Source organism: Myotis myotis, unplaced genomic scaffold (genome assembly GCF_014108235.1).
Source record: "Myotis myotis isolate mMyoMyo1 unplaced genomic scaffold, mMyoMyo1.p scaffold_m19_p_3, whole genome shotgun sequence".
NCBI lineage: Eukaryota > Metazoa > Chordata > Mammalia > Chiroptera > Vespertilionidae > Myotis > Myotis myotis.
The window spans coordinates 200,704,260-200,732,044 of NW_023416335.1; the positions used below are offsets into that span (position 1 = coordinate 200,704,260).

General features: G+C 39.1%; 1 protein-coding gene across 4 annotated transcripts in view; it reads left to right on the top strand.

The window, feature by feature from the left end:
• The window catches only part of TXNRD1 (thioredoxin reductase 1), a 58,596-nt gene that overhangs the window by 19,056 nt on the left and 11,755 nt on the right, over positions 1-27,785 (top strand). For all 4 annotated transcript variants that reach the window (XM_036301129.1, XM_036301131.1, XM_036301128.1 and 1 more), the window contains exons 2-13: positions 1,131-1,253; positions 3,177-3,249; positions 4,591-4,710; positions 9,943-10,085; positions 10,494-10,609; positions 11,980-12,205; positions 14,583-14,675; positions 15,343-15,419; positions 16,741-16,897; positions 20,611-20,718; positions 24,272-24,367; positions 26,535-26,669. In XM_036301129.1, coding sequence (XP_036157022.1) covers positions 1,167-1,253; positions 3,177-3,249; positions 4,591-4,710; positions 9,943-10,085; positions 10,494-10,609; positions 11,980-12,205; positions 14,583-14,675; positions 15,343-15,419; positions 16,741-16,897; positions 20,611-20,718; positions 24,272-24,367; positions 26,535-26,669 — 1,431 coding nt within the window. In that variant the 5' untranslated portion in view covers positions 1,131-1,166. The remainder of the gene's footprint in view (positions 1-1,130; positions 1,254-3,176; positions 3,250-4,590; positions 4,711-9,942; positions 10,086-10,493; positions 10,610-11,979; positions 12,206-14,582; positions 14,676-15,342; positions 15,420-16,740; positions 16,898-20,610; positions 20,719-24,271; positions 24,368-26,534; positions 26,670-27,785) is intronic.

Below are 27,785 nucleotides of genomic sequence, written 5' to 3' on the forward strand. Positions count from 1 at the left end.
AATACAGGAGGCTTCATGTACAGGTAGATTAAATAAATGAGCTTTATAGAGTTTTTATTTCTTTACCCCCACCCCTCCTTTTTTATTCAAAATGCCCTGCAGAATTAGAGACTTTTCCATTTATGTCAATTGATGATTTATTTCTGAATTTCTAGATTTTATGCCTTACCTAAACAATATAGAAAAGTCTTAAGTATTTGGCTAATCTGTTTCAATGGCTAGTCACCAGGCCACTCACTATCTTCATCTGAGACCCTAGCCCACACATTATTGTACCTTTGACTGGAAAATAAAGATGATTGACAAATTGTATTGATGATTCTATTAAAAACATACAGTACAAATGTTTAAAAACCTAATTTAAAACCTAGTTTAAAAATTCTGGGATTTGCCCTAGCTGGTTTGGCTTAGTGCAGTGGTCGGCAAACTCATTAGTCAACAGAGCCAAATATCAACAGTACAACGATTGAAATTTCTTTTGAGAGCCAAATTTTTTAAACTTAAACTGTATAGGTAGGTACATTGTTATTAACTTAATTAGGGTACTCCTAAGGCTTAGGAAGAGCCACACTCAAGGGGCCAAAGAGCCGCATGTGGCTCGCGAGCCGCAATTTGCCAACCACGGGCTTAGTGGATAGAGCACTGGCCTGTGGACTGAAGGGTCCCAGGTTCGATTCTGGTCAAGGACACATTGCCCAAGTTGTGGGTTCGGTCCCCAGTGGGGGGCCATGCAGGAGGCAGCCAATTAATGATTCTCATCGTTGATGTTTCTGTCTCTTTCTTTCCCTCTCTGAAATCAATAAAAAAATATTTTTTAAAAAAGAACAATCCTGAGTTGCTTCTTCAATATTAAAAAAAAAAGTTCTAGAATAAAAGGACGGATCAAATTTAATTTAGGCCTAAATTGATTTTGTTGGGCCATCAGCACCTTACTTATGTGACACTTCGAGTAGCTATCTGTGATGTGAGAAGATTGACTGTTTCATTTGTGTGCTGTAATATAAATGAAACAACATTTTTTCTTTGAAAAACTCCTTTTGCTTTTCTTTAAAGAAAGGTTTTTCACAAAACTTCAGACATTGCTGCTTATAAGTTAAATTATTTTCCCTTTCATTGTTTTTGTTCTTTAGGCTTATCAAGAGGGCAGACTTCAAAAGCTACTAAAAATGAATGGCTCTGAGGATCTTCCCGGGACCTACGACTATGATCTCATCATCATTGGAGGGGGCTCAGGAGGACTGGCCGCTGCTAAGGCAAGTCATTTTATGTGTTATGTGGGTTACAGCAGTTCTCCAGATTCTCTGTGGAATTTGAGCCACTTTTGTGACATTTTGCACATTAACTTGGGTAGGGCATGTTAAGGGGACCACTTTATAAGTCATTTTTCCAGCTTGAACTAAATGTTCTTTATTTTTTTAAAAAGATACTTGTATTGATTTCAGAGTGAGGAAGGGAGAGGTGGGGAGAGAGATATAGACAGCAATGATGACAGAGAATCATTGATCGGCTGACTCTTGCACACGCGCGTGCGCGCACACGCACACACACACACATACACACACACACACACACACACACCACTGATGATCAAGCCCGCAACACTGGCATGTGCGCTGACCAGGAATTGAATTGTGACCTCCTGGTTCATAGGTCGATGCTCAACCACTGAGCCACGCTGACCGGGCTGAACGATACGTTCTTTACATAAAAGTACTGGACTTAGTATTGTTGGGATGCATTTTTTTTTTTTAATATATTTTATTGATTTTTTTTTACAGAAAGGAAGGGAGAGGGATAGAGAGTTAGAAACATCAATGAGAGAGACACATCGATCAGCTGCCCCCTGCACACTCCCCAGTGGGGATGTACCCGCAACCAAGGTACATGCCCTTGACCGGAATCGAACCTGGGACCCTTGAGTCCGCAGGCCAACGCTCTATCCACTGAGCCAAACCGGTTAGGGCAAGGGATGCATTTTTATTCATTTTAAGTTTGGTGGATTTTTCAAAGATAATAAGGGTGTTGTGTGGAAATGGTTTGAAATTAAATATATTTCTTATTCTTAATAAATATTTTTTTTCCACTTTGATGTTCCTATTCACAACTCCTCCTCCACAATAGAAAGATGGAGAGTGGTTAGATTTCTTAAACTCAGTAAAAATGATTTGCCTCTTGTGTACATACTGTGAGCTAAGAGAATAACCACTAACACTGGCCTGGGGGTGGCCGGTAGAGGATTACAAATAAGAGAGGTCGGAGTGAGGCTCCTAGCCCTGAGTTGAGATTGATTTGCCATGTGTGAAGGGGCCCTTGGAACTGTCATTCTTGCTGAAGAGGTTCTTTTAAAAGATGAGGTGCTTATACTCCTTGTATCTTGTGGTGAATCAGTAAAGGTAGATTCAAAGGAAGCTGCCCAATATCGGAATAGGCCAATACCTGGTATTAAGCAGTGCTTTGCTATAAATGACTAAGGCCTAGTACTGTGTATATGTATTTTACTGACGTGATGGTGGTTTTGGAGGACACATAGACTCAGTATTTTCAAATAACCCTTGGAGGTCTAGTTGCCAATACACAAAGCTTATTATTCTCTGAGAAAGGTAAAGGATGCTCTTCAAAATGAACTTTTGACTGTCATCACTCCCCTAAAATAGATTGGGAAATCTTATAGATATCAACTTTTTCATTGGCTCCTCACATTAGTAAATCTGACAATTTTAAAGGAAAAACTTCTCCAATATTCTGCCTAGAAACAAAACTTAAAAGTACTTTAAAAAAGATTTTAAGATACAGGCTGGATCAAGGGTTATAGATTATCAGTAAGTCTGTTTTACTGGCTACTTAGCACTTGCTTTGAAATGGTCATGTTTTTCAGATGATCTCTTAATTTGTTACTGTTTGAGTGGAATTATGTAAGAGGATGCTAAGATTTCCAGCTGATGGACAATTTTATAACTAATTTGTGTGTTCTTAAAGCCACTCATAGGATTATCTAAATATTGCTTAATTTTTTTCTTGAAATAGCACTAATTTTGGTATATGAAATTCCCAGGTATTAATAACTGGTGTTGCTTTAGGCATTGTAGCCTAATAAAAATAGCATGGATTTTTTAACATCCCATTTCCAGTCTGTCATGTTAACTTTTCTAACTCATTTTAATAATTTTATTTTCTAGGAGGCAGCCAAATATAACAAGAAGGTGATGGTCCTGGATTTTGTCACTCCAACTCCTCTTGGTACTAGATGGGGTAAGTTTTTAAAATATTTTAGAAGTGAATATTTGTAGGAGCAGGTTTTTCCTTGGTATTGGTTTAAATGGCTCCTAAAATCCAATTATAAAATTAAACAACCAGCCCTGGCTGGTGTGGCTCAGTTTGTTGGAGCGTCATCCATCCTGTACACCATAAGGTGGAGTGTTCAATTCCTGGTCAGGGCACATACTCAGATCGTGGGTTCAGTCCCTGGTCAGAGTGTGTGGGAGGCAACCAATCCATATTTTTCTCTCACATTGATGTTTTTCTCCCTCCCTTCCTCTCAAATCAATTAAACAAAACAAACCCCAAAACATGTACCTTTTACTTATGAAAATTTAGGTTCCTGGAAGTTAAGATCATACAAAACTTTATCCACAACTTTTATGATGATTTAAAGCTAAATCATACCATTTTGTTCACCTTCTCACCTGCCTACATTTTACTCTCATGGTGACAGCTACCATGTTTTAAGCTCAAACATGCTAATCTTTTTTTTTTTTTTTTTTTTTAAGAATTCTTTTGTGAGAAAGAATCTTCTTTAAAACATGCTCCATCTTCTTTAAAACATGCTCATATATTGAGGCCTGCGCAGGTCCCAACCTGACTGTGGTTTGGAGTTGCTATCCGCCTCATAAAGTAAAGCAGAGGATTTGTCTTCTGGGAGGACTAAGTCGTCTTCTCCTTTGAAAAAGCCTCTCACATAGTTTGTTTTGTCATCTTTTAGGAATAGGAGGGCAAGTATTGAGGCCTCAGGAGTCTGGGTTTTCATTTGAGGTAGAAAGAGAAGATAATGGTTAGAACTGGAAAGTTGAGAGTGGGGTGTAGGTACTTCCAGAATATGTCACTGTTAACCCAGTCTGGGCTTCATGATAGTCATAGAGATGGATTCCTTAATAATAAAATAGTAATAAAAATACAGTTTATAAAATGCTCATATATACCATATCTTATATGTAGTTCCAGGCCCACTACAGTTCAATTATGCTCAGTTTCACAACCCCTTTATCAGGTAGTTCTGCTCATAGATTCAATGGCAAGTATGGGTTGTGCACAAAGTAAAATTTCAATTTCTAGCATCTTTATCAGCAGGCAATTAATTTTGAATCTTTGCAGTATGTGGACATTTGCTCATTTTTGTGTTTTCTGATGTCTGTGTTTGGAATATAAGGCTATCTGAACTTAGAAATGTCACGAGACTTAGGGATAAACTTGTCTAAACAGTATTGGCTACATTAAGCAAATAAACTGTGGTTCATAGACTAGTAATAATTGTGGATCTTTTTCTTTGAAGGATTGTAAAGCAGGTTGTGAACTGATTTCTCAATGTTGTTGCAGGTCTCGGAGGAACATGTGTGAATGTGGGATGCATACCGAAGAAGCTGATGCACCAAGCAGCTTTGTTAGGACAAGCCGTGCAAGACTCTCGGAACTATGGATGGAATGTTGAGGAGAAAGGTATGGGGGGGAAGCTGTGTTCCCTTTGTGCTTTGGGGGGTTTGAGCTGTGATCTTGCAGTACATCATCCATTTTATGGGACTAGCAATAACCTGGAAGTTGTTTTTATTTACATTTTTAATGGATAAAATCACTACAGTTATCTTGTGTCAGGTGGTGACATAGCTATTATGGTAAGAACAGATATTACACTTAGAGTTTCTTTCTTTACTAGAAAACCAGAATTCTTTCAAAGAAATCATAGAGAATTTCATAGAGGAGTACAAATTACATTTACTTTCCTTTGAAGCTGTTACATTTTTCTCAGTTCAAAGAAGTCTGTTTCATGAGCTGATATTTTGGGGGTGGAGGATGGTTAGTCTTTGTCAGATTAAAAGTATTTGGAGCCCAGTCAGTGTTGCTCAGTGGTTGAGCATTGACCCATGAACTAACACAGTGGTTCTCAACCTTCCTAATGCCATGACCCTTTAATACAGATCCTCATGTTGTGGTGACCCCCAACCATAAAATTATTTTTGTTGCTACTTCGTAACTGTAATTTTGCTACTGTTATGAATCGTAATGTAAATATCTGATATGCAGGATGTATTTTCATTGTTACAAATTGAACATAATTACAGCATAGTGATTAATCACAAAAACAATATGTAATTATATATGTGTTTTCCAATGGTCTTAGGTGACCCCTGTGAAAGGGTCGTTCGACCCCCAAAGGGGTCTCGACCCACAGGTTGAGAACCGCTGAACTAACAGGTCGCTGGTTGATTCCTGGTCAGGGCACATGCCCAGGTTGCAGGCTTGATCCCCATTGGGGGCAATGCAGAAGGCAGCCAGTTGATGATGTTTCTCTCTCATCGATGTTTCTATTTCTTCGTGCCTCTCACTTTGTCTCTAAAAGTCAATAAAAGCATATTTTTTAAAAAAAGCATTTAGAGTACCCTAGAAAAGTTGAAGAGGAATTTGTTGACTTTATCTGGTAGGAGAATGACATGAGGTCTGGCACAGCTTCATGGCTAATTAATGACGTAGGTCACTAAGTCCTTGGAGAATGAAACTCTAGCCCCTATCTGATTTTAGCTTTGAGATCTATGGGTTATGGGACATTTGAGGGACATCTTTCATCCAGAAGCTAGGGTAAATTATTTTGTGGCTTTTTTTGGAGTTTTAATTAATAGTTGATTATTTTTTTAAAAAGGCCTGCATACATGCTTTGAAAAACTTTGCTTCCACTCAAACTAGTCAGGCTTCCTTTATTGATGCTTTTCTTTCTCATTTAAAATTAACTTTTTTTATCCTTGGCATCTCCACCAATAAATAAATAAGTAAATAAATAAAAAAATAAAATAAAATTAACTTTTTTCCCAAGTCTGGAAGAGCAGGGCCAATCAGGGGCTTGGGGCGCTGCCACTGTCACACTCAGGGCAGGGCCGATGGGGAGGTTGTGGCTCTACCCCATCACACACAGAGCAGGGCCTGTGGAGGGAGTGGGGGTCGGGGTGCTGCCCTCTACACCCACAGAGCAGGGCCGATCAGGGAGTTGGGGCGCCTCCACTCTCACACTCAGGGCAGGGCCGATGGGGAGGTTATGGCTCTACCCCGTCACAGAGCAGGGCCTGTGTGTGGGGGGGGTGTTGGGGCGTCGCACCCTGTCACACACAGAGCAGGGCCGATCAGGGGGTTGGGGCGCCACACCCTGTCACACACAGCCGCAGGGCGATCAGGGGGTTGGGGAGCTCCCCCGTATCAGGCACAGAGCAGGGCTGATCAGGGGGTTGGGGCGCCTTCCCCTGTCACGAACAGAGCAGGGCGGATAGGGAGGTTGTGGCCCCGCCCCCTGTCACACACAGAGCCGCAGGGCAATAAGGGGTTTGGGCGCTGCCCCCTGTCACGCTGATCCCGGTGCCGGGAGGCCCCTCAGTTCCGCTGATCCCGGTGCTGGGAGGCATATTACCCTTTTACTATATAGGATAGAGGCCTGGTGCATGGGTGGGGCTGGCTGGTTTGCCCTGAAGGGTGTCCTGGACCAGGGTGGGGGTCCCCACTGGGGTGCCTGGCCAGCCTGGGTGAGGGGATGATGGCTGTTTGCAGCTGGTCACACACCCTTCAGGGTGGGGGTCCCCACTGGGGTGCCTGGCCAGTCTGGGTGAGGGGCTGAGGGCTGTTTTCAGTCTCGCGGGTGACTGAAGCTCCCAACTGCTCCTTTTTTTTTTTTTAATTCTGGGCCAGCTTTAGCTCTGGCTCCAGCTCTGAGGCTTCTGCTGGGTTCTATAATGGAAACAATGTATAACTCCAGCTCTGAGATCCCGGCTTGCTGAAAGCAGGTTTCCGGGTTTTTTTTTAGCTTCTATATTTATTACAATGTTTCAAACTGCAGGCTCAGAGGCTGGCAAGGCAGGCGGGGAACGTTGGTTTCCTTCATCACTGAAGCAAGCAATTCTCATGTTAGTTTCAAGCTGCCTGGCTGCCAGCCGCCATCTTGGCTGGCAGTTAATTTGCATATCACCCTGATTAGCCAATGGGAAGGGTAGCGGTCGTATGCTAATTACCATGTTTCTCTTTTATTAGATAGGATAATAAGCATTGGCTATTTTTTATGTTGAATTTATTTCTAAGTTATATAATAAGAACTAATAAATGCACTGCAACAGGGGTAATAAAAGCCACTAGAAGCATAGCCCACATCTGTGCAGCAAAAGCTCCCTGAATGTCATGGGAGTTTTAAAACTTAATTCAAGGTTTTTTTATTTGTCTATCCTTACAAAAATTATTTATCCAACCAATTTAAGTTTTGCCACTTTTGTGTCTCCTCCCCCTTTCCATATTTTAAAGTAGAAATACATAGTTTTCTATTTTTATACCTTACACCTCTTGTATTTGTCAGCCACAAAAGCAATCTCCGTCTTTGTAGTTAAATCCCTTCACTCTTCCCAAGTTGAAGCCTGGTGGTTTGCTTATTGTAATCTTCAGCTTTTCTCATTAAGCTGAAGCAGGCAGTGGCCTTGCTGTGAGGACCAGAGGCGGGCTTTGTAGGAGTGGCCTATCAGGATCCACTGAGGGAGCAGTAATTACTCCCTTCCTTTTGTGTTTAAATGATTGTGGTAAAGAATCAGTGGATTTGGACAAATGTTTATGTCATTAGATCTTAGAGGAAGAAGGAAACTTAGAGATGTAATTTTCAGATGAGAATCCCCTAGAGACTGCTGATTCATGTTCCTAACAGATAAAGTGAGAAGGCTTATTTTGCATTTTTCTTATAGAAACAGATCTAATTGTGTGTCCTTGAACAAAGAACAGTGCTCAGTTTTCTGGGAAGAGTCTTCTCTGACACTGAAAATAGTTCCCAGTGTGGTGAGGGAGGACAGGGACAGCTAAGTCTGCCCAGTGACAGGGGAGTGACACCTACGGGACGCAGCCTGTGATCTGACATTTCCCTGAAGCTCCAAATGGAGAAAGTACGGAAAGCATCTAAGGCCTTAAAAAAATTACTTGAGCTCCGTTATGTAAATTGGATGAATTGGTCCTTTCTGGAAGATGTATAGGCTTTATATTTTCTAAGATTTCCCTATTTGAATTCTCTTGTACTTAAGAATTATGTGTATCTTTAAAATATTAAATATTTGGAAAGCTTTAGAATCCCTTTGTCAATAGAAAGAAAGCAAGCTCATTGGTTTGCAATTGGGGGCTTGTAGTTTGGGATAGATTCTCCTACCACACACCTGTCTTTTCACATACACTGTCTGCGTTTGCCACTGGGTTAGTGTGTGGCCTTGGGCAGGCCATTCGTCCTTCTTGGGTTACAACTGGTAGGCCAGGCCAGTGGAATTGGGAGGCCTAGGAGAAATGCTGGGGCCATGCCAGCAGATGGGTGAGTGTGGGGATGTGGAGTATTCAAGTAATATTTGGGAATGCAGTGCATTTATTCCTTATTATACAATTTAGAAGTTTTTATCCATTGAAGGTGGTGGATTTAGGCATTATCAGAAGACAGGGCAGCCCTGGAGAACTGGGGTTCAGGAATGCTATGACGAATAGTCCAACAAGGATCCAGTGACCATAATAGTATGTAAAGTAGGAATTTGGGTTTTACAAGACCAGAAATTCAGTTTCCAGACTGGAATGCAAGGTCAGGACATAGGAGCAGCTAGAGTGCCCTTATGCTAAATCCCAAACTGGTGGGTGGAACTTTTAAAATCCTTCTGCCTGATCAGAATCACTCTATAGAGACTGGGGATGGATGGTGGTTGGCTCTCCCCTTATCAGAGGATCAAGGATCTCTGGTAGAAAAGGGGGTTTGAGAAGTTTGGAAATCGGGGGATCTGACGGCAACAAAGGAAGGCTGACTGAGATTGGAACAGGTCTAATCGTTGAATTTGGATTTCTGTCATTGAAATAACAATTTGTTGGTGCTGTTATTTACTCTCAACTGTGTCTTCTTTTAGAATATGGTATCTGCTATAGGATTAGCAGAGTATAGTTCACTTAGTAGTTCTACAACTGTAAAGTTTCAGAAGTGAATCTTCCCTTTAATCTAGTCCACTTTTTCTTCATGGGGGTGTTAATGGCATTGGGTTAATGGCACTGGCACTTTGTTGGGCCAGACAGCTCCTAGTTGTAAGGAACTGTAGTGAAGGATGTTTAGCATTACTGGCCCTTGGGCATCCCTAAATCACTGTAACTAAGCCAAAATCACCACTAATAAAATGCTGGGGTTTGCTTAAATATCCTAGTTTTTTTTTTTTAAAAAGAGTGGAGCCTGGCCAGTGTTGCTCAGTGGTTGAGCATGGGCCTATGAACCAGAAGGTCTTGGTTCAATCAGGGCACATACCTGGTTTTGTGGGCTTGATCCTAGTAGGGGGCCTGCACGAGGCAGCCGATCAATGATTCTCTCTCATCATTGATGTTTCTCTCCCCCCCTCTCTCTCCTTCCCTCCCCCCACCCTCCGTCCTTCCCTCCCTCCCTCCCTTTCATTTCTAGATAAAGAAGAAAAAAGTTGAGAATGGTTATTTTAGTCTTAAGAATGTCCAGGAAGCTTTGCATTATTTAGTATTATGGTAGTTTTCTAAAAAGGAAAGAATATTTGAAGATTAAAAGGTTGTTTATGGCTTGAAATGAAGGACTTGCCCTTTTCAACTGAACGCTCTGCTCTTTGTATTCCATGTAAATAGTTACTGAGAAACGATCTTCTCCAGGCAGTTGAAAGGCTAAATGTCTTGTCTTATTTCCTTGTGCAGTTGGACATGACTGGGGGAAAATGACCGAAGCCGTGCAGAATCACATTGGCTCTCTGAACTGGGGCTACCGCGTGGCTCTGCGGGAGAAGAAAGTCACCTATGAGAATGCATATGGGCAGTTTGTGGGTCCTCATAGGATTAAGGTAATTGTGTGACAGCCTAAGTAGCTCCTTTTGGTTTGTGTTGGAGGCAAGGGAGGAAAGGAGAAGGGGATTATCCTCATGAAAGTAATAGCACTGTGACCCAGAGTGCCCAGTGTGGAGATTCTGCCATCACATCTCCTTGTGGGGCTTTCTTCTGTGGTGTTGGAGAGAGTAAGAGAACTAGATTCAGGGCCACACCATCTGGATTTGAGTCGTGGCTCTGCCATTTACTGGCATAGTGACCTTGAGCAAGTCCCTTAATTGCTCAGAGCCTTAATATCTCTTATGTATTACCAAATTTATATGCGGATCAAATTGGACAATGTGGTGAATGGCCTTTATTAACTGTGAAGTTACAATTCTACGTCATGAGAACTATTAAAAACTGACATTTTGGTTCCTTTGTAGACAACGAATAACAAAGGCAAAGAAAAAATTTATTCAGCAGAGAGATTTCTCATTGCTACCGGTGAAAGGCCACGTTACTTGGGCATCCCTGGTGACAAAGAATACTGCATCAGCAGGTAAGGAAAAAATCGCAGGGAGAAAAGAAAAACCCATTGTGGATTTATGCTTTTGCTTTTGTCTTAAAACCCATTATGTCCATTTCCTGTAACTTAGTGGATTTTTTTTACCATATTTTTGCCCAAAGGGGCAGGGGTTTGGGAAAAAAGAGAAAGGAAAAATTATTTTAGATATGAGAATATTTTAAAAATTAAAAACTATAAACATTGGTTATCTTACCACCCAGAGTTTACATCACTAACATATAGATGTATGCTTATATTGAAATTTATATATGTGTGAATATGTTTTATGAATGTATTTTATAAAACCAGATGGACAGTCACAAACATTTTGTGAAATGATACATATGTGTGTATATATATAGGATCGTCTGTTACCTTACCCTTTAACACTTGCAGTGTGACACTGAAAGAATGAGAGGATGGCAGACCATTTAGATTTATCAAAGCTTGGTCCCTATTCACTGTTCAATTCCCTGTTCAAATGTTTGCGGTGTCAGTGTAGATGAATCTTCCAAAATAAGTGAGTCAAGTAAGAAGGTTTTGCTAAGTGATTTATTTTTGTCCAAGTGATAATACTGGTGACATTGTTTTTCAGATGTTTTAAATTATCAAGACATTAAGATAGATTGTTGATAAACATGTCCTCTTGGATGCTTTTTCCCCAGTGTATCTGATTGTGTTATAGATTACTCTTTTTCAGGCCATTTTGGGAGGGGGGGGATGATTTATTTCCTCTGTGCTTCATATAGGAGCAGCTCTGATGGCAACTGTTGTCTTTGTTGTTTTGAATAGGCTTCCTTCTCAGAATTTAAAAAATTTATTTTCTAATGCTTATGTGATTTCACTCATATATTCAGTATTCTTCATTGAGCAAGAAGATTTTGTCAGATTTTACTTTTTATAATTGACGTTTACATACAAAGACTGTATGTTGGGTTTTTCCCCACTCTTGATAATTGGTATTCCAGATAAGAAGTACCTGACTTTCCACCTCAGGGAGAGCTGAGTGGTGGGATGAGGGTTTAGATTTTCAAATGTAGGATATTAAACACAGTAGTGAAGAATTGTTCCAGACAATTCAGAATCGGTTTGTTTGACTGTGAGTTGGACTGTGGTCAGAAGTTACATAGTTTGCTGTGTTTGGCCCCAGAGTAGCTTGAGCTACTCCCCAAGCCACTGGGTGGCAACAAAGGGAGAGTCTAAGTCCTTATAAAAACTTCTCATATTATGTATGTAGTAGTAATTAAATTTTTACATCTTAAAGGTGTCTCGCTCCGAAGAAAGTAAAAATATTTGCTTTGATTTGGTCATTATTCCCATGAACATTTTTTTATTTCTGCCTTTTTTTAAAAATCTCTTTTCAGTGATGATCTTTTCTCCTTACCTTACTGCCCGGGCAAGACCCTGGTGGTCGGAGCATCCTATGTCGCTTTAGAATGTGCTGGGTTTCTTGCTGGCATTGGTTTGGATGTCACTGTTATGGTACGATCCATTCTCCTTAGAGGATTTGACCAGGACATGGCCAACAAAATTGGTGAACACATGCAAGAACATGGTGTCAAGTTTATAAAACAATTTGTACCAATAAAGGTAAGTGGAGTTGCCTATAAGTTTGTTGGTTCTATACACATATTAAAAGTTAGGAAATAGATTTCTATAGGTGATAGAAGCATCCTCTCAGAATTATAAACCATAAGGGACACTGTAATTCCTCAATTGTGTGGTAGTGGTATGTAAACTTGTACCTACCTACCGCCTAAATAGCTTTGTTCTTATTTGCAGAATAATAATTTCTTCATTACCTTTGGTTCTCTTCTGTTTAATACTTCCCTTTATGCATTCCTTTATTATCTTTGGTCTGTTATACTTTATTCCTTCATACATACCAGTGATTTAAATAAGAGTTCAAGACTAGGCTGATTTTAAAAAATTTCCCGTAAGACATTTCTCCTTGGTGTACAGTGTAGTCAGTAGATGTGCTATACTATTCTGGCTTCCTTGAATACAATTATCTATTTTTATTATGTGGGGTGGCCTTTTTTGTTCATTTCATTTTCTCTTGAAAGGGCCGAACAATATGACAAGTTATATTGGGACTTGTTAATATTACCATGTTTGATATGTAAGAGTGACAAAATCAAACACTTTGTGAATCTCAGATTAATAGTTTCCTTTAGTGCAGGTGAGGATGGAACTGTTTTGTTAAAGTTAAGGAATTTTAGCTGTTATTTTAAAAATTGCTTCGTGGGTTAACATAGTTTCATTGTGTGACCATGAATCTCATAGTGTTGATAGCACATGGAGCACTGAGGTCAGAATGGCGTGGATTTAATACCGTTCTGCCAGTTTCTTGCCATATGACTTTGGGGGAATTACTTAACCTCTCAGAGCTTCAGTTTTTTTTATAAAATTGGGATGATAATAGCACCTATCTCAGTTCTTGTGAAGATCGCAGTAGCTTACAGTTAGAAAGACGGTTCTGGCTCAGAGTAGGTCTAAGATGAATCTATCTCATAATATTGTAGTGAGGATTAAGTAACAAATGTCCTGAAGGTTATCAGTACTTATTACTGTAGCTGTTTTTTAGGGAGTGGAGGTATATGATAAGAAAACAACGGCTATCAGTAATGCCATACTGATAGGAAAGCAGCATCTTTTTTTTTAATAACATCTGGGGACTTGTGGGCCCCTTTGAGGACCTGGTGGACTATTCCTGGTGAAATAAACCTGTTTCTGTGTACATAGCATCTTGCTGAGGCTACCTGGTGTCTGATTTCCCAGAGGCTAGTGTGAATGCTTGCTACATTATAAAGCGACTGAATGGAAGAAGCCTCTGCAGAGAGGAGGGATAGAGGGCATTTTGGGCAAAGAACAAAGTATGAGCAAAAATGCTGTTGGGAATAAAATTGTTCTAAATGCAGAAATTGTTCTAGATACAGAAAAAGCCTGACTGGAACAGAAAAGTGAGTAAGGCAGGAAGGAATTAGAGGTGGGGTGAGGCCCTTATAATTTTTAAGCAAATCTAAGTCATGGACCAGTTCAACTTTTCTCCAAAGATTAGAACATTATACCTTAAATTAAATGGGAAAGACATTTCTTAACTGTATAAGAAAGCAAGGGAGTTCAAGAAGGAAATCTTGACTGTCTATTTAGATGTTGAAAATAAAATCAATCGTGACAGTTTCCCACACAGAGCGGTTGTATTTTAAAGGGAGGGTAGACATTGCAGGTTATGTTTATGGATTTCTCCAGTAAATACTTTACAGAGACCCATGATTTGGCTGTCATTCAGAGACAACGAAGGTTCACTACATACTTGCAGAAGCCTCAGGTAGTAGGGTTTCTTAGTCATTGTCACCACGTTACCATGGACATCTATGTGTAGTAGGCTAGTATGTCCAGTCTCATCACAGCACAAGAACCAGGACTGCTCATTTCCTCCCTGCATCCTAACTGAAGACAGCCCATGGTGATGACAGACAGACACACCTCCTTGCCCACTATGCTTTTTAGGGCTTTCTAGGTGTTATCTGTATCATGACTGATCTACCCTCATGTCTGTTCTTTGTATAGAGCTGAGCATCTGTAGTCAAAAGAGAACGTCTGAATATGAGCAGCAGTGGCTCTCCAGGGGATTAGTGATTCTGGGTGACTTAAAAGACTGTTAGTCATTGGTTTGATTTTAGGGATTGTAGTCTGCTTTCTCTGGCTTTCCCTTTCACTTTTCTCTCTGAATTCTGCATAAGAGCTCTGTGAAAGAAAACCCCTCTAGCAAACATTAAGCAGTGAGAAAAGGGATTAATAAGAGAATCACATTATCCTAATGATGCTGGGGTGAGGGAGATAGGACATGAAAAACCTTTCAAACCAGATTTTGTGTTAACGTTGGGTTAACCAGACAGAAAGGGAGAAAGTATCCACTTGATACATGTCTTTATCGTTGAGTAAAACCTTATCACTTTTATAGGTTGAACAAATTGAAGCAGGGACACCAGGCCGACTCAAGGTGGTAGCTAAGTCCACCAATAGTGACAAAATCATCGAAGGAGAGTACAATACGGTAAGGAATGGATATAGATCCAGGTTCATACCTCATTTTAGATTTCAGATTTCTCCACTGTAACTTAAAATATTGTTTGTTAAATGGCTGTAAAAGGGCATCAGCATTTTTAAATGAGCTAGAATTTCTCTGTCCCATGTTCTTCCCTTTTAGCTCCCCAGCCCACCACTTTTTTTCTTCTTTATTGATTAAGGTATTACATATGTGTTCTTATCTCCCCATTGCCTCCCTCCCGCCCCCCCCGCCCCCCCCGCACCTCTCACTCATGCCCTTACCCCCCAGGTGTCTGTGTCCATTGGTTAGGCTTATATGCATGCATACAAGTCCTTTGGTTGATCCAGCCCAATACTTTTACTGTTTAAAATAACTGAATTCAGTCATAGGCTATGCTGTCTTTGTCTTTAATCTTTTCTAGATTAATTGAGGAATTGTTAACTTCCTTTTTCTTAATACGAAATGGATAAGGATTTCTGCTATATCATGTTTGAAGGATTTTTTTTTTAAAGGTTGTAATTTATTTTAACTCTTGCATTATTTTCTTAATGAAATTTCTTCCCAGGTCTGGATAAATCAGGTTGGCTTAATAAGCAGAAAAAATAATGATTAAATAACTCATGCAGAGCCTTTTTGTTATAAGTCACTACCTATATGTTAATTTTTTTTTCAGGTATTGCTGGCAATAGGAAGAGATGCTTGCACAAGAAAAATTGGCTTAGAAGCCGTGGGTGTAAAGATAAATGAAAAGTAAGAAAAAAACCTTTATTATATCTTATCGAATACTATTTCAGGTACTTATAATATTGATTATTGCTGGAGTTTTGATTTTTGAAGTTAATTTTTATCATAGTTGAAGCGTTCTCTTTTTAAGTTCAGAAAAAGTCTTCCAGCGCCACTCATACATAGTATTTTCTGTTTTCCTTTTTTCTTTTCAGAATCGAATTGAGAGCTATATTGGCTTGCTTTATGTTTCTTTAGTGTGTATGTGTACAGAAAAAGATCCATCCACGGTTAATTGTAGGGATATGCTTTAGCTTCACTCAGCATGTAGATTTGAACCATGTTTAAAGCTACCAGGTTTTAAGGTCACTAGGACTAGGGTGGTCACTACGTTTCTAGTGACAGCTGCAGGTATGAAAACACATTTCTTCAAGGCTTTTAAAAGTTAAAGTCCTTCCATCTCTCTCCCAATTTTTTTGAGGGGGAGGCAATCAGAATTTTTGGTGGCCTTGTTTTGACAAGACTTTTTAAAAAAAGGTAAAGTCCTTTGGACTGTACTCCTGCACCAGATAATTGAGACTCTGGTATCTGCTTACGGGAGCAGCATGGGGTATTTCCCAATACTGCCTTTCTTACATCCAAGTATAAAAACACCTGCTGTGAATGGCAAGCTCCCTTGGAGTAATGGCAAGCTCTTAATCCTTGCAGGAATCACATCTGTTCAGGAGAAGAGATTTCTAATCTTCCTGTGAAGATTATTTTTTCTACTTTTTTTCATAACTTGCTAGCCTGTTTCCAATTAGATCTAAGGTTTAGATTTCATATGATGTTAATAGTTATTCTGTATTTACTGTGAGCCATGGACTATTGTGCTGAATGTTTTATTCACATTCACATTCAATCCTCACAATCCCTTACGGTAGATAGAGATGGTGTTCTTTTTCTTCCTACTATTATTCCCATCATCATTATTCCCATTTACTATATATGTGGGGGGGATGAAGCTTAGAGATAGTAAATAGCTCTCCCAAGATCAAAGAGGTAATAACTAACAGACCTGGTTATTACAGTTTATAATTCTTATTCTTAACTGCTATGTTCCAGTTTTTCCATTCCAGGGTTTCTGTCAAGTTTTCTTAATTCCTTTATTTTTCAGAATAGCAGCGAGAATGGTCTCTAAGCTTTTATTTCTTCTGAAATAAATAAAGTTGTTTTGTTTGGTGTAATACATTAGAACATTGTCCCCAGCTGGAGTCATAATTTTGGGCTTCTTTGGGATAAAGGGGATTTTGTTCTACTTAATTATTAATGGTAATTAGTCATGATTTTTAATGGGATCAATTTGCAGGAACGGAAAAATACCTGTCACGGATGAAGAGCAGACCAATGTGCCTTACATTTATGCCATTGGCGATATTCTGGAGGGGAAGCCGGAGCTCACCCCTGTAGCCATCCAGGCGGGAAGGTTGCTGGCTCAGAGGCTCTACGCTGGCTCCACTGTCAAGGTGAGTGACACTTCACCCACTGAAAGACTGTTTTTAATAATATGCCCAGTTCTCTATTTAGGGATAGTTGGGAAGTTTCCCAGATCTTAAATAATTTAGTTACTTTGATGATGGCATCCTAGATGTGCTTTATTACTGAATTCCAAATGACATTGTTAGGAATGCTGTACCTTTGTGATTTTATTAAGAAAACTGTCACTCTTGGAATTACAATAAGAATAAAATGAGCTTGATTAATCAAGTTTCAGCACTGTTATGTTCCATTTACACATAATAGTTGCATTTTATATCAGTTTTATTATTATTAAGGTAAGAAATCTTGTTGTGGTACCTATGTAGGGTATGTAAAAGGATTTGGGGATCTAGGGAATAATGCCAGTGTACAGAGCTGCTTAAATCAGTGTTTAGGCTTTATTTCCCTGTCCTTTCTAAAAATTGGTCTTCTGTGCTTAGAATGTTGAATGTGTTCTATTAATAACAATGTGGTTTTTAAAAATCAAAGTAGGAAATTGAAACTCTTAGGTATCTTTCATGGGACCAGTTACTGAGTGTATGTCTGCTCATGGTGATTTTGCTTGGGGGCGGGGAGAGAGAGGGGGTAATGGGGAGTGACAGCTAATGGGCATAAAATTTCTTTTTCTGGTGATAAAATCTTCTGGATTAGATTGTGGTACTAGTTGCATACTTTGTGACTATACTGAAAACCACTGAATTGTTAACTTTGAAAAGTGAATTTTATGGTACAAGAATTCTATTTCAAATGTTAAAAAAAGTAAGAGAGGGAGGGAGGGAAGGAAGGAAGGAAGGAAGAAGTGAGAAAGGAAACATTAGCACTGAGAGAGAACACCCAAGTAAGATACAAACTTGGAATGGGACGGGGAGAAGAGGGCTCCCCAAGGCTGAAAAAAATGTTTTATTTTTCATTCATTTTCTGGAAGGTATTTTTACTGAATATAGAGCTCTAGATTTACAGTGTTTCTTTAAATATTTTAATGATTTTTCCATTGTCTTGTGGCTGCAGAGATTATAAAGAGAAATGCACTATCATTTCTATGTTTGTTCCTCTTAAGATTTTCTTTTTGTCATTTTTTTTAGCAGTTTGAATATTGCATGACTTGCCATGCTTTTCTTTATAACTGTTCTGCTTGTGATGTGCCCAAGATTCTTGGATTTATCTGTTTATAGTTTTCACCAAATTTGGAAAATTTTCAGCCATTCAATTATCTTTTTTTTTTTTTAATATATTTTATTGATTTTTTACAGAGAGGAAGGGAGAGAGATAGAGAGTTAGAAACATCGATGAGAGAGAAACATCGATCAGCCGCCTCCTGCACACCTCCTACTGGGGATGTGCCCGCAACCCAGGTACATGCCCTTGACCGGAATCGAACCCAGGACCTTTCAGTCCACAGGCCGACACTCTATCCACTGAGCCAAACCGGTTTCGGCTCAATTATCTTTTTATTATTTTTTTTTAATCCTCACCAGAGGATATTTTTTCCATTGATTTCTACAGAGGGTTGAAGGGAGGAGAGAAACATTGAAGTGAGAGAGACACATTGATCCATTGGTTGCCTCCTACACATGGTGACTGGGGATGGGGAACCTGCAACCGAGGTATATGCCCTTGACTTGGAATCTAACCCCAGACCCTTCAGTCCACAGGCTGATGCTCTTAACCACTGAGCAACTGGCCAGGGCTTCAATTATTTTTTTCTGTCTCCTCCCTTTTTTGTTTTCCCTTAGACTCCAATTAATGAATATTGGTTCACTCGATACTATCCCATGATCTCTGATGCTCTGCTCCTGTGTCCATTTCCTCCCCACCCCGACCCCATCTCAGTGCTCCATTTTCTTAGAAAACCTATTGCCATGTCTTCAAGTTCACTGATTTTTTTTCTTCTGCACTCTCTTGGGCTATTAATCCCAATCTGTGTGGTTTGCAGTTCAAATAGTCTTTTTCATCTCTAAGTTTTATTTATTAAAATAAATTTTTCATTTTTTCTCCTCAGCAGGTTGATGGTTTCCTTTACCTGGTTGAATAGACAGAACATATTTATAATAGTTCTTTTAATGTCCTCTGCTAATTCCATCATCTTTTGTTCAGTGTTTGTTTCTGTTGGTTGATTTTTCTCGTGGTATTGGTTCACATGTTCCTGCTCTTTTGCATGTCCAGATACTGTTGGGTGGACGCAGATACTGTGTATTTTACATTGTTCAGTGCTGGGTTTTGTTGAGTTCTTTTATACAGTGTTAGGATTTGTTCTGACAGTTCGTTAAGTTACATAAGGTGTTTTATCCCTTTTGTAACTTGCTTTTAAGCTTTTTTAGGGTTCGGCTACAGCAACCTTTCACCTAGGGCTTAGTTTCAACCATTAAATTGATGCCTTTGGGCATCAATTAACCCCATTTCTCTCACATGATGAATTCTTTCTGCTTTGACTATGGGAACAGGAACTATTTCCAGTCCTATTGGAGCTCTGGTCATTTTGGAGCCTACTGCTTTCCAGTGGTTCTTTCCTCTGAGGCGTTTACAGATCAGTACTCAGCCCAGATCCCAGGAGTTCTTGTCCAGCTCTACTGGCTTCAGGGCTCTGCCCTGCAGCTGCCGCCAGATGTTTAAACAGTGTTGCTTCATATCTGTCTGGTTTTCTAGTTGTGTAAAGCAGTGAGGTAGGTCTGGTCCCGGGTACACTATTGTGGCTGTCAGTGGAGATCTGCCTTTACTGTTGAATCAGAATTCCAAAGGTTTATGTTCTTCTTAGAGAAAAAGGATTCTATTTATTGTTTGCACAGGGTGACTCATTTGAAAGATTTCACCCTACTGTTTTAGAGAGTGAGAATTCAACTTCTCATATTTTAAACGCAGAATGGCTCACCTCTGTGGGTAAATGTGACTGGGTAGGTTTTTATCAAATAGCATTTACAAACATTTTGCATTTACATAATAACAGAATTTACATCAGCATATTAGAGACTGAGATATTTGGTAATTGAGAAACATTTATTTGCTTAATACAGCATTTTACAACTTCTTTGACTTCAGAATTCGTTTGTCATCTATGTCTATTATCATAAAATGTGCTTTGGAAATAGAATCCTTAACTTTTTTTGTTTCTCTAGTTTTTATTTCACTTTAATTACTGCATATTGTTACATAGAGTGTATGTACTATAGAACTACTTCCTTATTTGCTCTTTAAAGCTGCTCCATATTGCCACTATTGAAGAGAGCTACAGCATTGCTCAGTTAATGCACGCAGCTGTTTCTGTATGTTATTATAGATGTCTAAGAATAGGTTTATTGGGCCAAAAGGTATAAAATATTTTTATGACTCTTAATATGTATTGCCTAATTAATTTCCCATAGAAGTCTATTAGTTTCTGTCACTGATAATGAGACCATCAGCTTTGAGTACACTTGTATTGTTTTTGGCTGCTTTATTAAAGGTAGAGAAAGTATGTCCTTGTTGTTAACATCCATGAATCATTTATTCATGACTAGTCTTGCCAGACATTAAACCTCTGCCAAAACTTCATGACATCGGTTCATGGTTCTCATGTGGTAGGTTTACACCTGGGATTGTTGTGACTTCCCATATTTTTGGTAGAAATTTATTAGTCTGCTTTTCTCCCCTAATTTTGAACCTTTTTGAAGCATACCCTTTTTTTGAGTTATAACTTCTCTTGTAACTCTTCTCCATTTTGAAATAGTGTGACTATGAAAATGTTCCAACAACTGTATTTACCCCTTTGGAATATGGTGCTTGTGGTCTTTCTGAAGAAAAAGCTGTGGAAAAATTTGGGGAAGAAAATATTGAGGTAAGTTCTACTCTACTGCTTTCAAAATTAAAAATAATTTCAAGCATACAGAAAAGTAGGAAAATTGTACAAAGAATTTCTGTACAATTATCCAGATTCACATACTATTAATATTTGTTTTTTATGTCGCATAGTCTCTCTTTCTCTATTTCTGTGTATCTGTGTGTATTTTCCTTCCTGAACCATTTGTGAGTAAGTAGAATGCCTCTTTTCTCCTAAACATTTCAGTATATATTTCCTATGAATAAGAGCATTTTCTTATAAAATCACAGGGTAGTTATCACATTTAGGAAACTTAATATTGATACAACTAGAGGCCTGGTGCACAAATTCGTGCATGCTGTGGTCCCTAGTCCTGGCCCGCGATCAGGGCTGATCAGGTTCCCTGCCTTCCCACCTTCCCCTCTCCTTCCCTCGCCACCCACATCCGCTGCCACCCACCTCCGGTTCCCCATCCCAGCCCAGGGGCCTGGCTCCGATCAGGCGATTGGGGCCTTCAGGCTGGGGGCATTTCCTGTGTTGAACATCTGTCCCCTGGTGGTCAGTACGCATCATAGCGACCGGTTGTTTGCTAGCTTTTATATATATATATAGATGGATACTTTTATGTGATCTACCTTCTGTTTTTCAGTTTCATCAGTTGATCCAATAATACTTGCTTCTACTTTTTAAAACCAATGTTACTGGTTTCTTTTTATTATTAAAACAATATTGTTGGAAATAGGAAAAATATAGGAAAATAGAAAGAAAAAAATTAAAAATTAACTTACTTTCTGCTGTTCTATTAGGTTTTGTCCCTCTGCTGTTATCCTCTAATTTACACTAACTTTTATCATATAGTCAAGGAAAATGCACATGAAGTGCACTATTTTCATATACACAAATAATGCTACACAAAGTGACTGCTATTTTTTAAATCATTTGAGGAAAAGTTTTTAGTAAAACCTTCTAAAAGACCAGAGTAAGTTTCAGGATGTGAATTTATTTTAAATCTCTTACCAAGCTTTTTCTTTATTATGTGCATTAGTAATCGCATGCAATATCTTGGTCTAGGAGTAATATTAACTTTTTTCTGATTCTAAACATAATGTATCCTTGTTATAGGAAGCTCAAAAACATAAAAAAGGAAATTTTAATTCATGAAGTAGTAACTGCTGTTAATATTTTGGCATATTCTAGTCTCTGAGCATTTATGTATGTTTTTATATATTGAATGCATGTATAATTTTGTGTAGGTACATATGTCTTAATTTTTTTTATTTTTTAAAATGTATTTTATTGATTTTTTTACAGAGAGGAAGGGAGAGGGATAGAGAGTTAGAAACAATGATGAGAGAGAAACATTGATCAGCTGCCTCCTGCACACTCCCTACTGGGGATGTGCCCACAACCAAGATACATGCCCTTGACCGGAATCGAACCTGGGACCCTTGAGTCCACAGGCTGATGCTCTATCCACTGAGCCAAACCGGCTAGGGCTATATCTTAATTTTTTTAAAAGTGTGATTAAGTTATGTGCAGTATTCTGGCCTACTTTACAATAATATTAGATCATGAGCACTTCCCCCTAAAAACATGATTTTTAAAATGACTTGTGTAATTCTTTTTAGGGATGCTATACAATAATTTGTTGTGGCATTCTTTATAGTGAAAACCTGTTTACAGTTTTTTACTATTAATAGAATAATGAACCTCTTCATTGTTCACTGTCTGTCTCTCTGATTATTTTCTGAGAATAGATTCCTATCAAGAGGTATTTAAATTTTAAGGTTCTTAATATACATTGCATATTTCTTGGCAGACCATCTTTGGATTTTTTTTTATTAGAATTTGCATTTTTTACTATATGAATAATGCATTTGTGTTGAAATTTTGGAACATGTAAAGGAAATAGGAAACAGTTACTCTTTTTTTGGTAACAGTAATTATTAGCAATTGGGTAAAATTTCTTTAATCATCTTTTTCCTATATAATTGTTATCTTACTATGATTTACATTCAATTTGGTAACCCATATTTTAAGAAAAATTACATCATTTTTATAATATAAAAGAACACTTATAATGTCTACAAGATCAGTATGTTTTTAAAAGGTAGCCAGCCATATATGTTTCGAATTGAGGCTAGCAGTTAGAGGAGAAAATAAATCCCTTTAGTCATCCAGGACTTAAGTTTATGAAACATCAATAAGGATGTCTGTGTCCTTCCATTTGCCTACCTTCCCTCCCTCCTCTGCTTCCCTTCGTTACTCCTGGTGAATAATGTCAATGGAGGGAATATCTTTGGAAGCATTAAGCAAGAAAACTTGATAATTGCTATAATTGTTGCTGGCACTTGACTTGTTTCATGCCCAAAGTTGTCCTTCCTCTCAGGTAACAAAATAGAGGTTTTTTGTGTTTGTTTGTTTTTAAATTCGTATGTTAATGCAAGACAGCATGTAGTGACATGGCTCTTTCTCTCATTTGCTGGCTCTTTATTGTTATTATGACTTAACGTTTACTCTTTAACCTGAGTTGTAATTAAGGGATGAGCTTATAGCAAAAGGATCTGACAACAGGACTTTTAAAGTCATTTACTTTCTGACCAGTTCCTATTTCATGAATTTTTTGGGAGGTGTTTTGTATGTGTTTTCTTAACTTTGATTTTTCAATTGCAGTTGACATTCAATCTTATTTTATATTAGTTTCAGATGTACAGCATAGTGGTTAGTTATCCTATATAGTAAAAGCCTAATATGCTAAGTGTCTGGTCTTCTGGTCAGCTATTCAACCAATCAAAGCATAATATGCTAATGATATGCTAAGGCTGCTCAACTGCTTGCTATGATGTGCACTGACCACCAGGGGGCAGAAAGTTGACCAGTCGACCAGTTGCTATGATGTGCACTGACCACCAGTGGGGAGATGCTCCAACTGGTAGGTGAGCTTGCTGCTGAAGTCCAGCTGATCAGGACTGAGTGAGATGGGCTGGACGTGCCCTGGAGCCCTCCCGCAGTCCCTCCCATGGCTGGTCAACCTCCCATGTCTCTCCCTGGCCCCGATCGTGCACCAGTGGGGTCCCTCGGCCTGGCCTGCACCCTCTCGCAATCCAGGACCCCTTGGGGGATGTCGGAGAGCAGGTTTGGGCCCAATCCTGCAGGCCTGACTGAGAGACTCCACTGGTGCATGAATTCGTGCACCAGGCCTCTAGTGTAATTTATAAAGTGATCCACCCGCCCCCCCGAATCAGTCTAGTACCCACCTAGCACCATGCATAGTTATTAGAATATTATTGACTATATTTTCTATGCTGAACTTTGACATCTCTATTTTGTAACTACCAATCTGTATTTCTCAATCCCTTCACTTTTTTTACCCAGTCCCCTAACCCTCCTCCCCTGTGGAAACCATCAGTTAGTTCTCTGAGTCTGTCAATCTGTGTCTGTGTCTGTATGAATTCTATTGCTTAGTGAAAGTCTAAATACTAAAGAGCTTCCATTGTCTTTGTACCAGAGCTAGTGTTTGACAAACATGCTTCCTAAGATGCTGAGTCTAATTGTGCTTATATCTTCTTAGGTTTACCATAGTTACTTTTGGCCATTGGAATGGACGGTTCCATCAAGAGATAGCAACAAATGCTACGCAAAAATAGTCTGTAATATGAAAGACAGTGTAAGTACAATTTTCATTTAATCCTTTCAGCTAACTTCATTTTGTTTTTAATATGTAGCTATATTTTGATCACATGTTTACACACTACACTTCTTTCCTGTTTTACCTGTCGGTCTCCCCAGCTGCATAGACCTCTGAGAGCAAGGACCATGGTGACACAGTGCTCTCCCCCCAGCTTCACCGGCACAGAGCCCTACACATAGGAGGCAGGCAGCTAAACTTGCTGAGTGAAGGAGCCATAGGGACAACTTGAGAACTCTCTGTGTTTGTGTGTATGAAAGGAAACCAATTAAGTCATCAATGACCTAAAAATGGCAAAAAGAAAAGAACAGGAGCACTGCAAGTTTATATCCTAAGCAGCTGTCCCGAATGAGAAAGCGGTAATGGGAAGACCTCTTAATTGGGTTCTGATTTAAGGTTTCATTATCATCTGATTTAAGGCTGCATGTGTCAGTTGATAATGAAGGCCTAGGGGCAAATTCTTTGACCTCACAGTTTGTCTCCATACGTACAAAGCGAGTGAATAGTCATTGGTTTTCAAACTTTTCTGACTGCTCCCCCCATTTTATATTGTAACCCAGGACACGTATTTGTTGTGCACATGCTCTGTAAGTATTGTGAATTAAATCTTATGAGAACTGGTATATTTAACTTAGCTAGGCTCTTACTTTAAGAAAAAATACAAATGATGCTAAAGAAACCATATATTAAAAGCCTAATAAACTCATAATTTTCTTATGTGGGATTGAATATAATTAAGCTATATATCCTGTTGAGAAGTTACTGCTCTCGACAGTAGCACAGTAGCAGATTGCTTTTTGCAGAACCCAGGGTTCTAGGAAAACCTGGATCCTGTGCAAAAAGACATCATCATAAATACATCTAGTAAGTGAATATACTAGGATAACCATAACAAACTCTACACAGTTGGCATCAAAAACAATTTTAGGTACAGTTTTTTTCTTTTCAGACAAGTTTAATGAAAAGGTTATTTGTGTGAGCATACATTAGATAGAAGTTAAGTAATTGTGCCAGGGCATGTAGTAGCTAATGGAAGGGCTGGAATTCAGTCCCAGGCAAGGTCGATTCCATGTTATTAACCATTATCCCATGCCTTTTGTAGTCTTTTGTAGTCCTTGATCCTGTACCCCTCATTTCTTCCCTACCCCACAGGCAGCAGTCTTGAAGTTGGAGTGTCTCACCTGTTCATATTTTTATGTTTGCCACCTCTGATGTATCTGTAAACATTATAGATTGTGGTTTGATTTGGTGGTATCCTTAGCTAATTAGAGCCTGCAACTTGTTTTTAATCTCAGTTTTTGGGATCTATCCATGTTACTACATTATTTCGAGTGTATTTTAAGACCTAGTGTATTTTGTGCTTTGTTTATCCATATGCTGAACCCCTGATTGTCAGGATGAATGATGTAAGTCCAACATGGAATATATTACAGTACTTTGGCAGCAGAATGACTTCTTGATTGCTTTCCATAGAGTGATTGAGCCTTAGGCTGAGCACCCCACAGCCTGAGTTGCCTCGTCGGTTATGAGGAGATTGGACTAGACAGTCTATCTCAGTCAGAGTTGGCTCTCAAAGTCTGAACAATGGAGTGAATCAAATTTCTCTCTTCTTGGCAGAGTTTCTCCTGAGTTTGGGATAAAGAATCTACCCCAAATAATTCCTACACAGTTATTTCAGAGTTGCAAAACATTTTTCTATTGTTTTTCAAAAATGCTATCTATCCCCAAAACCTGACTTAAAATGATTTTAACTTGAATGAGTGCTCTGAAATGTTTCAGCTGTCACAGATAGGTTATTTGGGGCTTTGAGACAGCCCATAGAGGAGATGACGACATAACTGCCCTTTGAAAACATTTTCCAGAACATTTTGAGCTTTTGGAGTTGCAGGCAGTTCTGCTTTCAGTGTTTTCCCTCGTCATTTGTCGCTAGTGCTCTTCTCTTCCTTCTTGCTTGAGGGGACCCCACACTCTATATGGGCCCATGTTGGAGTTATCTTCAGCCTAAACAGCTTTTAGCAGCAAGCATTAATATAATCCTATGGCCACTTCTGAATGGGGTTTTTAGAATGGACTGGGAAAATACTTCAGGCTGCTAAGGGGTGGGTGGGAAATCAGCATAATTGTATTACTTTATTTTATATTTTAGGAACGTGTTGTGGGCTTCCACATACTGGGTCCAAACGCTGGAGAAGTTACACAAGGCTTTGCAGCTGCGCTCAAGTGTGGACTGACCAAGCAGCAGCTGGACAGCACCATTGGGATCCACCCCGTCTGCGCAGAGGTGGGTCATCTGCACTTTCATGGCTTTGCCTAAAATGCACACACAATCTGGCTTACAAGTGGCACATCTAGCATTCTGGAGCTAGTGTTCTTCCTGCTGTATCGAGCTGCTTCTATACCTCCTTGCAGCTTGTGAATGAGTGAGAATACCTCAAAAAAAGACCTTGTCTCTAGAACCCACATTTTCCTCTCTCAAACGGTTCTTGTTCCTGGTGTGGACTGGATAGTACTGCCATGCTATTAATTGGTAAAAGCCATAGAGTGATTTATAGAGATGTGCCTTAAATCTTTTATTTGTCATGTCTTCTAAATTATTTTTATGGCAGTCAGTTAATAATGCCATTCATACCCAGAAACAGCTTAAATACTTGGTATCTCAGATGCACCTCGAGGATAAATGATAATGGGTGCCTCTTTAGCTTTGGATATTAGAGAATGAGATTTGAAAATGATGATTTTAAAAGATCAGGCACATGATAATAGAATTGGAAATTGACCATTCTGGGCCTGGGTGTTAGTTTTCTTCATGTTTGTCAGTGATTATTGTGGAGTTGAATGTTGTGATGCTTACTGTTAACTACAAATTGTAAACCCAAAATGTGTCTATGTTGAAGAAGTTGATGAAGACTGGGAAGAGGTATCTCATACTAGCTTAGGTATGGAATTGAAATTACAACTTATCTGGCCACCAGTCAGTGGTTTCCATAGTGTACGTTGTGCTTGTGCACACATGCACACACGCACACATGCACACACACTCACTCCTGCCAGATTTCGTTCAGCAGCCTGCTAACTGGTGGTCTCTGTTCTTCATTGCCCTCGTACAACTGAACTCATTACTGAGTATGAAATGTCAGCTTCAAGGCCTGGGAAAATATTTTCATTCTTTTGCTTTGCCATGTTAGGGATAGTGTCCTCGACCTTATTATGCACCTGGCTGGGATAGTAGCATGAAAGTTTAACATGTTCAGTAATTAGGGCATTATTCATAGAGAACTACTGTCTTATGAACTCAATCTAAGCTTCAAAAATATAATGTAAAAATTGAAAATTGTCTAGATTAATGCTCTTAAACAATGCGCTGTGATAATATATTTTATTCAGTGTAATGAATAAG